The sequence below is a fragment of the Tyto alba genome, unplaced genomic scaffold (genome assembly GCF_018691265.1).
Source record: "Tyto alba isolate M040663 unplaced genomic scaffold, T.alba_DEE_v4.0 Super-Scaffold_42, whole genome shotgun sequence".
Classification (NCBI taxonomy): domain Eukaryota; kingdom Metazoa; phylum Chordata; class Aves; order Strigiformes; family Tytonidae; genus Tyto; species Tyto alba.
The window spans coordinates 29,390,596-29,404,314 of NW_024881318.1; the positions used below are offsets into that span (position 1 = coordinate 29,390,596).

Sequence of the window (13,719 nt, forward strand, 5' to 3'; positions counted from 1 at the left end):
GCTTTTACTATTATTCTAATGTAATATGACTAATTTCTTCAAATCTTTGGTATCATGGGATATTTTCTGAAATCCTTGCATACATTGTACTATATGTGGTTAAAATTAAAACCATTTTTTTGTTTTCTGTGTATTTCATGTGAAGGAGTTAATATTCTGAAAAACTATTTTTTATTTTTACATCTTTAGATTGCACAGAACGATTTTTTTACATATTTTTCCACTCACATGATTAAAACTGTTATAACAATAGCACGATGAACAAGATATATATGCAAGGTTGTTTCTTTGTATAAAGGAAAGAAATCCTTCTTGACAATACATTTTTAACCCTGTGTTATTCGTCAGTTCTGCACTGAAGTACTAAAAATTTTCTTCCTTATGATGGTATATTATTTTTGCTCTTTTTCCTGTTTGCTTATATATAAAGAAAGTAGCATTATTCTTTCAAATGTATCTAATGGATACAAGTCTGTTCAGCACTATTGTTCTGGTGACACTATGTTAGTTCTAAGATACTGGGAAAGTCTCTCTGCTATTTTATATTCTCTTTTTAGCTTTAAATATTTAACTAAATTATTAAAATTATTTAATACATGTTAATATTCTCAGACATCAAATTAGGAAATCCTATTATGCTGTAAAAAGCTCTGATAATATAAGTTGCTCTCTTACATAAATAAATAAATGACCGATATTACTGGAAGCTTTAAGCTTCAAGAAAAAAAATGGAAGAAGTCTTTTATCCTGGTTTTTAGAGGGCATCAGCAGCTTGCTTTTATGAAAAAGTAACAGCTAAATGCACTGCAAATAATTTGCAGTAATCCAGTTCAGTGATTCATGTGTCTGCTTTAATGGGTCATAATTCAGGATAAAGTAACTGAGTGCAGTCAGAGTGCAGACACTGCTTATGCCAGGGACAGTATCTCTTCATAAAACACACCTCAGCAGAAGCAGTTTGCCAGCCCCCTAATACCCTCTGATGTTTTGATGTCCTGCATATTTTTCCGATTAAGTTTTGAGTGCCATGTTTTTAGTTGTATTTCCACATTCATTATCCTCACGTAGACCCTTCAGCGGGTTTGCCATATATGATTATTTTTTTAATGATGCCTTTCTTTCCACTTCAGCAGTTTAATAATCTAGCACATGGCTGCTTCTCAGTACTCAGCATTCACCTCCCCAATACAGAAGAGGACATGTGCTTTGGCTGCAGAATTCCATTTGCAGCTTTAGAAATGCATATTCCCTGTGGAACAACATTTGTTTGACATAACCATTCATTTTTATTACCTCTTTAAATATGTTTATCCAGAGTTATCAATAATCATAAATAACTTGTATTCTGTTCTTGTCCTGTTTTTTTCCACAGACAAAATTGCTTACCCAGTATGTATTAAATCTCGGCAAGTATGATCAAAGCTACGACATCAGAGACCGTACAAGATTTATTAGGCAGCTTATTGTTCCGAATGAGAAGAGTGGAGCTTTAAGCAAATATGCCAAAAAAATATTTCTGGCACAGAAACCTGCCCCATTGCTTGAGTCTCCTTTTAAAGGTATAACTGTCAAAATCATTTGGGAAATGTTCATTGTGTAAAGGAATGTGGCAGCCTATTCTATTTCAAATATGCTCACAAATTTTGTCACTTCGTGAATACAAATGATTAATATGCAAGGGTATTTGTTCTATTTACTTGCTTTTCAGTAAGCAAGGTTTGCATGGTGAAAACAGTGCATTTCTCTGATGATAAACCCTAACAAACCAATCCATTTCTATTCATGTGGATTTTAAATTTGATTTAAATAACAGAATATGTGTCTTTTGAGGAAAGCTATTCTTCAATTTAGGAAAATAGCTCTAGTATTTTATCTGGACGTTAATAGAAGACTGTTAATGTGAGTATTGCAAATGTTTTATGAATCTGAAATAAATTGAATATCAATAGAATAGGTTTTTATTATTTTTCTCCGAAGTCATAATTTACCCTGTGAGTTTTCTCTGTCTTTTTACAAGTAAGAACCATTGTCTGTCTTGTCAAATTAAAAGGTTATCAGGTTATCTTAATTAAAAATACTCTGTTATTGAGATGATTTGCAATTTTAATTTTCATACTAACTTAGTCCCAGTTTTAAAGCTCTAAAAGGAGCTCCATTTTGAAGAAAAACTATTAAAATTCTGGATGTGTTTGTGCCAAGACATGTATATGGATTGTTTAACTGTGCTGTCATTCTTAATATTCACAGTAAAGTAATTTTTAGAGAAGCTACATTTCAGAGCAACACCTCTAAACACACTGACTGATTAGCTTTTTTATTGACCATTATGGGGGAGATTATTGTAATCTATGGACTGAAATCAGTTTTTTGACCTATGAAGAGCTTCCTAGTTTATATTTATTCCATGACATTTGAGGTAATATAATGGCAATTACCTTTAGCCCTGATTAAGATTGCTCTTTGTGGTAGAGCTCATGGTGTTTTGTATTTCTCTCCTCCCTCTTTTTTTTTTTTTTTTTTTTTGATAGATCGGGATCATTTCCAGCTTGGCACCTTGTCTCACACACTGAACAGCCGAGCCACTGGCTACCTGGAGCTGTCCAACTGGCCAGAGGTGGCCCCTGACCCCTCTGTCAGAAATGTTGACGTAGCTGAGTCGGTACGTCAGCATCATAAAAAATAACTTCAGTGAATGCACTTGTCAGTATAAACTATTAGGCTAAAATACAAGTATTTTAATACTATCTGTATCCTGTACTGAAAAACATTGGTGCATGTGAACGTGCATGTTGATTATTTTAGCTTGGAAACGAAGCATTTGGAAACCTGCATGATTCTTGCTCTTTTCAATGAGAGAAGTGGATCAGCAGTAGGCCATTTCTGCTTTGCTCGTGGACTAAATAGACTTTTTTCCTCTCCATCTCACTTCTGATCTCATACCTCTTACGTTCATTGTGCCGCAGTATGTTAATTGCTGTTAATGATGAATGTAGCTGGACTACCAAAGTAGGAACTCAGCAGAGGTTGGTTTGTGTACAAATCCAAGTCTAACCAGAAAAAAATAGGTATTATCAGCAAAAGGCAGTGACAGGGGGAAAAATTATATATGTTTCAAAGTGTAAAGTTTGGAAGAGACCATGGTTTACATTTCAGATTATCTGGAGAGAATCAGGAAAGTTTATAATGGGAAAATGTCATTTTCTAGTGCCCTAGTCATTTGTTGACTTTACAGGGCTGGTTATCTACTACCAATAGCTTCTTGTTACTGGATTGTAAACTCTGAGGCAAAGTCATGTTCTGGTACTGGAGTTGTGATTTACACATGAGGTACCAGCATCCTACTAAGTGTTAGTGAAAGCTATTAAAAAGTAACAGAAATATAAATATATTGGAATATAGTGTGCTGATGATGCTCCTAGAGGTATGTTATTGTAACAGGTATACCCAGAAAAGCACATGATACTTGTCATGAGCCAACTTCTACAGTAAACCTCACATGAAATAATTTACATATTAGATGTTAGGCATAGAATGGGTAGAGAAAATTCTAAAAAATGGGTATGACTTGCAGAAGCCAGTGAACAGCAGTGTGGTAGCACAAGCATTTCTCCTTGATACTTTAGTATTACTTGCCTACCTTCTTACATACATTTTAGGAAAAGATGTATTTGTGTACAAACTTCTGAAAGCTTTCATGGGGAGAATCTGAAGGCAATCAGCTCAAGCAGGGGATTATAAATGACAGGGTTGGTGTGAAAGAATGTGTGGAGGTGCCTGTGTCCCTAAAAACAAAACATATTGCAGGGAATTGATCAAATGGAATAACATCCATCTACAACATAATAAAAAACATCTCCCTCCAGCCATTTAAACCCCAAAACAAACATGAAAATCCTTTCCCCGTGTTTTTTTTGCAAGTATTTTCTTTGGAGAGTGTCTCAATGTCATTAATTTTGTGGTTCCTCTAATACTGCATGTGCCTACACAATGTATGTGAGTGAAGCTGAGTTGTTAAGCTGCAATCCACAATTAAATTGTCATTTATATCCAAAAGAATATTGGCTTTTTAAAACACCATTTGCTGGGTGGAGCATAACAAAGCTTTAGCAGCATTTTGTGTTTAAGAGGAAGCCAGTGTGTCTCTAAAGCCATACACCATTGCCAGTCACTGTTAGAGCTCATTCAAAAGTTAGTTATATTCCAGATCAGGGCAGTCACTGAGGCAGACCTGTACCACTCTGTTGATACAGTTGTCTTCCTGTTTGATTTTTTCCTAGTCTAAGTTATAATTCTGCTTCTCTGGTAGAATAGGGGGACACGGAAAGAAAAAAAGTCTGGCCAAAGTATTGTCATGTTCTGCTGTTCTTTTGGTGGTAAGAATTACTTGTATTTGGAGAATGGCAAAGGAAGTGAAATAGAATTCCTCTGTGGCTGCTGCAACTTCTGCTGCCTACTGGGTCCATATCTGTTTTCTCTTTAAGACTTGGGATGATAAAGATGGTGACTAGTCATATTTACCCTTCATTCTAGTCATAGGCTAAATGCAGCTGGATCTAGAAATAAAACTCTCAGACTTCAGGTTCTTTTGGCATAGAAATTTATTTATGGTTACTGATGCTTTTAATCTGCCTTAGTAAATCTTTTTCTAGACTCTCTAATAGACATATCTCACATTTTATAGATATGTACAAAACTTTTAGTTCTTGTAATTGTGTAAAGTAGGAGTTTAATAGTTTTTCTTGACTTGCTTAGAGGATTTATTTAGAAACTGCTTAATACTACTGCTGCGAGTGTTTGCCATGTTGTGTGTATATTTTTGTATTGCTGGTTGTAAAAGTAAACTTAAGTTTAAATTTATTTACAGGCAAAGGAATGGACTGGAATTCTAGGTAAGACAAAGAAAGAGAAACCTACAGAAAAGTTCTACTCTGAATCAGAAGAGGAGGAAAGTGAGTCTACCAGTACCAGTTCATCAGGTAGGTGTATGGAAAGCAACTTGCATCTCTGCTGCCTGGAGAACTGTATCTTCAGAACTGGCCACTACTTAAATAGGAAAAAATTAAAAAAAAAAAAACCCAGAGCATGTATAAAATCAGGAAATCGGGATAATTTGACATTCACTGTTGCTGGGCAGTAACTGCTGATTTTACAGGTATGGCTTGTGTGTTTAATCAATAAGTTAGACTTTGCTTTGTTTCCCAGTTAAAAAAGCTGGCATGCTATATTCGTCCTGATTTGAGTCTACTGAGAGTAGTGCAAGTTTGTAACTCCAGTTAAAACTGAAGGCATCTAACTTTTTGTGGGAAGAGTGCCCACATGCCTTGGTTATTGGAAACTGTAGTTCTTGAACGTTTTTTGTAATTTTTTGTTGATGAAGTACTATTTTGATGGCATTTATTGATAAATGACCAAACTTCTTTAACTGTGTAGTCTTTCATGGTGTTTCCTCAGTAAATTATGTTACAGTATTGCTCTTAAGTTCTACACATTTTCTATTTATTATAATGGGGGTGATTATGGAGAAGATAACTGACAGCTGCCTATCAAGTTCAGTGAGCAAAGGTTCTTTTGAACAGCCTCCCACTTAATGCCAGATTGGAAGATTCCCAAGACAGCCATTTCAGCAGATGTTAATATAGTTCAGATGTAGTGAAGAACATCATTCTCCTAGGTCCAGACTTTAGACACAGAAAATGTTTAGCCTTGGAGACTTAAAAGAATTATCATCATCTAGTTGAATGGAAGAGGGGTACCCTAAAATCTGAATATGGAGTTTCATCCCTAAACTGAGGAAATATGCAGAAGAACTGCTGAAGAATTGTATCACTGAAATTAATGATCTCTGAAGCAAGAAAAGAATATATTCACTTCAGATATTTGAATATTTGGTAGCTATATGATTAATTAGAGAATGAATAATTTGTTTAAATGCATGATTCAATCATCATCACTATAAGTATTCAAGAACAAATTATCTAATTAAGCAATCGGTTGAAAAGACAATCTTGCAGTTAAGTGAATGTATAGATTAGAGAATTTGAGGTCATGTCCAGCTCCTCATAGACTTACGTAATTTTGAAGAATCCACATGCAATTGTTTTATTACTGGGCTTTCTAATTTGATAAAGTATAATACTGTAGGCTGAAGAGGACAGGTCTTTAACCAGCAAAATTTTGTAAATATCAGGGGAAAGTGATTTTCTTGCCTGCTTTTGACATAGAGTAAATAAAGCTAAAGCTAGCAATTGGATCTTAAAATACTAAAACACTGTTTTACTTAAAACAAACTTGGATTCCTAAAATACTAATTATGTAAGATATTTAGGAAAAAAAATGTAAGAATTGTTTTTACTTCAGAGGGCAAGTCTGGCAGTGAAAGTGAGAAGGAAGATGAGGAAGACAGAAGCGATGAGAGTACTGGGAGTTCTTCCAGTGAAGAATCAAGTGACAGTGAATCAGACAGCAAAGAAAGTACTGCAAACAAAAGATCTAGAGCTGCTGCTGAAAGGTATGTGTACATTTGTATGGTTTTTAATTTTTCGTGATCCTGGCTGTTAAGTCAATCTTCCTAAACAGTCTGCTAAGCACTTAATCAGGCTTTTTTTGGGTGTGTATTGTCCAAGGCATGATGTCTCCTGTTTCGGTGTATGCCAGTAATATTTAGTATATGAACTGGGTTCATATTTTCATTAATCAGACTACTCCTAACATTTGGAATTAATTTCTGACTTCGGTAAAATCATGGGTGGCTTTTTGAAAATTGATGTAACCTTGGGAAGCTGAATAAGTGATCAAACAGTTGTGTGAAACACTTAATTACCTTTTGCAGCAATTTTGCTGAGAGCTAAAATTAAGTCCTTCAACATTTTGCCATTATGTAACTAAGACAATTGATTTTTCTAAATAATGTTATATTAAAAAGATTATGATCCAAATATTAGAGGCAAGGGCTGTGAAGGGAAACGGTCATAAGATATTTAAGTGTTAGTGCTTTCTAAGATTGCCCATTATCAACAGCATTATCATGTATTAAAGTATCATTAAAATTTTGAGTAATCGGGGCTAATACCTTGGATTGTATGAATCTGTTTCTTCCACTGCTGTCAGCAAGTGGCCTCTGCAGACATGATCGCCCTTTACTCTGTAGTCTGCTGCCAGCTCACTTGATGAGTTTGCAGCTCAGCTCAGTCGTGGCTGACAGCGCTGATTGGGGCGCAGTACGCACTCTGCTCCTTTTATTACAGACAGTAATTAAAGCAGCTCGCCTTGCCACTTCCATAACAAACACAGCATAATGCCCTAATTATGACTTTATTAATTTAAGTCAGGATTTAATGATTTTAAAAGTGATTTATATTGTTTTTCCTGTTCAGAACAAATGAAATCTGTAGGTTAAATTAATACAGGCTCTTCATCATTGCAAAGTTAAAAAGCTAGTTACCAGTAAATTCTTTTCATTAGAATAACATCTGAAATTTTAAGCAGTAAGGTAAACAATGATTACCCATCAAAACTGGCTGATGTACAATAAAGTAACATTTTTAGTCTTCAAATCTAGTTTTAAAGATAAGCTAAAAATAAATGGTTGAAAAAAAAAAATTATATATATTCATTTATATAATGGGTTCACAGTAGCATATTTGTTGATGGAACTACAGCTTTTGTTAAATGTCAGTGAAGGAAATGTAGATAATTTTGTCAGTACCTGTGTTACACATCATGAAGAAGAAACTTTAAACAGTAAACGCTAGTGAATTTTTATGTTTAGCCGATTGACCTCAAACAAGTTTTTAAATGTTGTCATATTGAAATGTAGTTTTTATAGTAACTAATTTTTCACCATTATTTTAACAATCAGATATGCTACATTAGATTGTTTTTGACAAGTGTACTCTTGTTTCATTTTCAGCTTTGCAAGTGTCAGATTTGCTGCTTTCAGAAAAAAAATGTTTTTGACTAAAATTTGGGGAGTTGATTTCAACTTCAGTTACGTGGGTAGGCATAATTGGCATGGCTTAAATATTAATATTTATTTTTAATAGTTTTATTAAATTTGATCTAGGAAATTCAGTCATGAGAAGTTCTTGGGAGGAAGAAGGCATTGCCCTAACTATTTTCCTTTCTGTCACGTTAGATCTTTCCTGTATTTTTCCCTTCTGAAAACACTGCTATCTCAAACAGTAATGCAGCATAGTACATTCTTTTGTACTGCTCCTAAAACTAAGCAATAATGTATCACAACCTAATTTGAGCCCAAAGGGACTCTTAATATTTGAGTGGTCTGGATTTCTTTAATTATTGTTAACCTTGTTACCCTTCAAGCACTTTAGTAACCAACTTATTGTCTTGGGGAGGAAGCTGATTCAGATGGTGCATGGAACACCTGATTTGGAAGTATAAAACGGTTGCCTGCAGATCCAAGAGCAGAGGTGGTTCTTCTCTATGCAATACTAATTTATCTGCTCTATGATAACTATCAGAAAACAATTTTAGTTTCCTGCCATATTTCTAGGTAGTAACTCCCCTTGAGAGAAAAGGGTGATCTGCGAATTGGTAGTTACAATATTATTAGACGTGAACAAGGCGGATTTTAATAATATTCAGTAGCTGTTAGCACAGAGCAACATAATCCAACATTGCCAGGGTGAACAGAACTTCACTGTTTGAAGAATAAAGCTGCTGAAGTCCATTAGCTATAAGGTACTCAATATGACCAGTTGTGTCAGAATGTAATACCTCCTCTGTATAAACTTTTTAATGGGTTGAAATATTTGTAGATATTATAGATCTTAGTTCTAGGTGGTTTGATTTGGAAGAATTAATGAAGGAATAAGTTCAATGCACTGATTTTATTTTTTTTTGAAGCAATATTACTTTGCAAAACCATCTTATAGCCTGCCAAGATTCTGTTAATCAAAGGTGGAATAGTCTGAAAGTTTCTTTATATAAAAGTCTGTCTGCACTTCTTTATGAAATGTCACAAGCTTGATGCATGGAAGTAATATTTTTAATACTTAACATGTACATATTTTTGTTTGGCTGTTTCACTGGTTTAAATTTTGTGTGATGAATTATTGTGTACTGTGATAGAACAATTTTATGTACCCTTAAGTAAGATACTACTTCTACTATCTTAGCTGCGTTTTTTATCATGAAGAAATACAGACTTAAAACCTATTTAATAAAACTTTGAAATGTTAATGAGGGACACTGCCTAGGCATATTACGTTGGTGGTTTTACATGTCTCTTAAATTTTTTTTTCAATACATAGTGATTCAGAGGACATTAAAAATAAAGCAAAGAGGATCTTCAAAAAGAGAAGCACACCTTCTACCTCTGATAGAGAGTCCACTTCATCAGAAGAAAGTTCTCCAGACTCCATGTCAGAATCAGATTCTAAAAGTGACTCTGAGTCTGGAAAATCGAGAAGTGCTACCACTAGTAAGGTAAAATATGTTTATTAGAAAACCTCTGTAAAAGATGCAAAGATGTATCTAACCATCTATATGTGTTTCTTTCTGCAAGAATGGAGGTGGATGGTGGTTATATGGATATCTAAAAACACAGAATCTGTGAAAAAAGTTTTAGGCCTTTCATAAATGGACCAATCCTGAAGTAGTTTGATAGATTAAGCAAGTAAGAACATTTTATAACAAAAAGAATTTTTTGGTTTTAATTCTGTTGTATTTTTAGTCCAGATAGATGACGAATAATAGAAGCTAATTATTTTTTTAGATTACTGTTGAACAGGTGAAAGCATATTGCATGGGTAGTTTGCAAAAATAATATCCTGATTTGGAATGACTATAATATTAAAATGGGATCTTAAAGTATGACTGCTACAGGAACTGGTTCTGATAGGAAGCAAAGCCAAGAAACAAATGTTCATATGTTGTTTCTTAAGAGTTTGAAGGCGTTATAGTAGAACCACTGACTTTGTTTTAAAATTTCCTGTTAAAATTGAAAATACTGCAGTTAATGCATGTATACTTGAGGTGTATACATAGATTAATAGAATTAATATTCTTAATGAGCAATCAACTTTTTATTGCTCTCAGTTTGAGAATAAAGCTTATAAAGGGTTCCATTACTTGAAATTGTATTAGTTTTCTTACCACTTTTATGAAGAGGCAACCTTTCAAATATGTCTTTTATTTAAATTGGATTCAGAAATATGTGAAGATGCAAAACTGTTCAACAGAGACATTCATGTGTCAGTTAAGTTTTAATTGCTTACCTTAGTGAAGAAAAAGAGGTTAAAAGTTCATTATACTCAAGGTAGAATTATAGACCTAAAGCTAATAGCATTGATTTCTGTTTCTGTAACTACCTCTAACTTAAAAAATAAATAAATGAGGAATTTTATGCTAGATCTGTTAAAGTAGAAGAGTGAAAGAATTTCTGAAACTTAATTTCCTGTTATCAGATATTTCCTGTGGATTTCTTTCTATACATTTTATGAAAAATTGAACGGTAAAATTGTAGGTCAGAAGTTTTCATTTTGATACTGATACGTGATTTTGAAAATTAAGTGATGTTCTGATGCATTTTACGTTAAGCCAAGACATTTCAGTCAGGATTGCTGTATAGGCTGCTGAATAGTCAAAACAGACATTGTTGCATTTGATGCAGTTGTAGAAGCTGGTGGACAGGTGTGTTTTGAACAGTTAAGAGGGAAGGCTGTAACTTTGTTAAGCTGTTTTGGCATGCGTTTCCTTTAATTGAAGAGGTAAAGTTCTCTATTTCTCTAAATCTTGAACTTAAATTGTAATTGGTCTTTGTTTTGTAACTTTATAGGTCTGCCTAGGAACTCTTAAGTTGTACCCTTAGCTTTTAATCTATTCCCTCCTTCTACCAAGTAAAACAAAAGATGAAGTGAGACTGTAGCATTTGAGAAATGGAGGGGTGTTTCCATGGTTTGAACGTTGTTTCCTGCCCAAATAGCACACTGGGTAACACACCTATGAAAAGTTTTTTCTGATAAAGAAGCCAAACTGGATCTTGCCAAAAAATGGTAGCACAAGAAATGTAATTTAAATCCTCTCAGAATAAACTCCTTTGGCACTAGATAGGGCATGAATCAATTCTAACAGTTTTCAGCTTTTCATATTAGCACAGTATTTTTTCACCGGAAAGTAATAGGTACTCTGACCTGCTTAGTTCTGAGCAGCCACTGCAAAACCATATTCAAACAACAGTGTCTTCTCTCTGCTGCATATGTCCTTTTTCTCAGGATATCAGTGCCGTTGTTCATGATTTATTTCACTGCAGTTATCTAAACTGTTCTGGTTATTTCACAGTATACGTGAGGACTACTAGCATAAAAAGGCTTTTTGTGTTTTGAAACAGCAGTTGAGAATGTGTGAAGTCAAATACACTGGAGAGTATGAGAACCAGATTGTTCAAGAAGCTCGGATTTGTTTTCTTGAAGTCAATGGAAAATTGTCAAGCCCTTGGATTTTAAGAGAAGAATGTTGCAGTAGTCCTCAAGTCTTACTTGATTAAGAAGTACCTAAAAAAAACATGTTAGGAACGAAAAATATTTATAAGCAGCTGACAGAAGACTTGATCAGAGTCAAAGGGTAGAACTGAAAATTTGTAAGCCTTTAAACATCACAAAAAATATCAAAACAAATAGCAATAGGTTTATAAGCATGACAGGAAGAAAAAAAGCAAGGATATTATTGAAAAGAAAAGATAACATAGAGCTCACTGTGCAAAAGCTAAATGTCTATGTTCCTTAAATTCTTTTTCACTAAAAAATTAGCACATTTAATGTAAGGGCAACAAGCTATGGCTGATGGGACTGTTAACAACAATGGTTATATATAAAGGTGGCAGGGGGAAGTTAATTTAATGCTCTTGAACACAGAGGACTATTTCAGTGTACTATATTAATCTCTAGGACCACAAAGTTACGTTCCATTTAAGCCATGTTGGATGACTGTATTTATACTTGAGGTGGTTTTGATAACTGGTTATATTCAGAAGTGTAATTGGATGAGGGAGTGAAGGGAGAATCACAGGTATTTTGTGTCAACGGTGATTGTTAAGCTAACTAGCCTAATAGATTTTTTTGAAGAGAGACCTGTTTTGAGCCCTGTGATGATAGATGGAGCTAACTGATGATAACCTAGACAAGTCCTTCCAAGCTGGAAAGGAAAGCAGTTGTTAACAAACTTCAAAGAACATTAGATAGTCTTGTATAGAGTCCCTGTGTAGAGGTACATTTTACAAGAACCACCCGTGTTTATTTTATTTCCAGAAAAATCTTTGAATTTTTTGCTTCCTACCTGACTTCTTTTCACGTTGCCCAGGAAGCAGATGGTTTCAGCCAGGCTCTCAGAAATGTGTGATTTTATTCTGATAGATCTTTATTGGAAAAGCCATAGCGTATATTATTCTGCTACAGGGTATTCCTAATTTGGTCAGTGTATATGGGGACATGATTCATTAGTATTTCCTTTCCTTTAGAAAATAAAATATTTTCTGAAATATATAATGTTAAGAGGAGTAGTTAGTAGACTTCATTTTTATAGTTTTTCAGTTTGCTACACATTACGAACTGTGTTACACAGCTGATGTTTTGGGTGTTATTTACCATCCTAAATGTTTTGTTGGGTACCAGTGCCATGTTCAGCAGAAATTTCATAATAAAAAAGGTTTGATTACACTCACATGGTAGCTTAATTTGTGCATACATCCATGCATTCACTAGCATTAAATAGATTACAAAAACTTCAGATTATTTTTCCTGAATATATTATTAATGCTTTCATATTTATTCTCTTGAGGAATTATTTTGAAACAGCTGTTGTGTTCACTGGTATTAAGCTGCAGTAAATAGAAAAGTTGTTCTCTTGTACTGCAGTGTATTATATAATTTTGAAATATGGATAGTTTATGTGTTCAGAAACATGTTATACTGTAAGCATAAATATTGTAGAGCTAAAATGCAGATTTAAGGATGATGCATATATAAGTAGTTGTCTCTACAGTGGGATTTTAAAATCAGTTACTGTTGACCTCCTTATACAAGTATAATACAGTCACTCAGCTGTTAAAAACCTGATCCACTATTTAAAAAAATATACAAAAACAAATTGTCTATCTTTCTGCCTGATCTCTTTTCAAGTGCTAACACAATGGAAACAGTGGGTGATCTGTCAATGCATTTGGATTGTCAATGATGGTTTTGTATAAATATTGGGAGGATAAGAAATAAAATTCGCACAACAAAATATGATTTCATCTGCCTTTTCTCTGCAGCTCCATGGCTTATGCTGCGGTGTGAAATTCTCATTTTACACACTTTGCAGGCGGAGCACATGAATTATGCATTGAGCAAGAGAAATCTCCTGCTTCAAGTCCTATATGCATTTACCAGGTTCTATCTCTATTACCAAGATGAATTGCAAACGGAGAAATGTTTGATGGAATATAGCTTAACTTCTTTGTTTAGTATTCTGCTTTTCCCATAGTGGGTTCTCGTGGTAGGAAACTGTTTGGATTATATTGTAGACTTAGTTTTAAGAAAAAAGATGAAAAATTATGTTATAGAAAAATGCCAGACACGTCAGAGCCTTTTTATTGTCTTGATTTGGAATGCAAAGATTTTTTCATTTGATAGAAATACCTGTTGGTAGTGTTTGTTGCAGTCATTGGCTATTTAGTATTCCTAGAAAGCCAATCAATTTTCTTTTCTTGGAAAAAACAAA

General features: G+C 34.1%; 1 protein-coding gene across 4 annotated transcripts in view; it reads left to right on the forward strand.

Annotated features, from left to right (window-relative positions):
* Positions 1–13,719, forward strand: part of AP3B1 (adaptor related protein complex 3 subunit beta 1) — a 160,730-nt gene that overhangs the window by 90,113 nt on the left and 56,898 nt on the right. For all 4 annotated transcript variants that reach the window (XM_042804700.1, XM_042804698.1, XM_033009138.2 and 1 more), the window contains 5 exons: positions 1,373–1,559; positions 2,529–2,659; positions 4,865–4,976; positions 6,358–6,508; positions 9,273–9,447. In XM_042804700.1, coding sequence (XP_042660634.1) covers positions 1,373–1,559; positions 2,529–2,659; positions 4,865–4,976; positions 6,358–6,508; positions 9,273–9,447 — 756 coding nt within the window. The remainder of the gene's footprint in view (positions 1–1,372; positions 1,560–2,528; positions 2,660–4,864; positions 4,977–6,357; positions 6,509–9,272; positions 9,448–13,719) is intronic.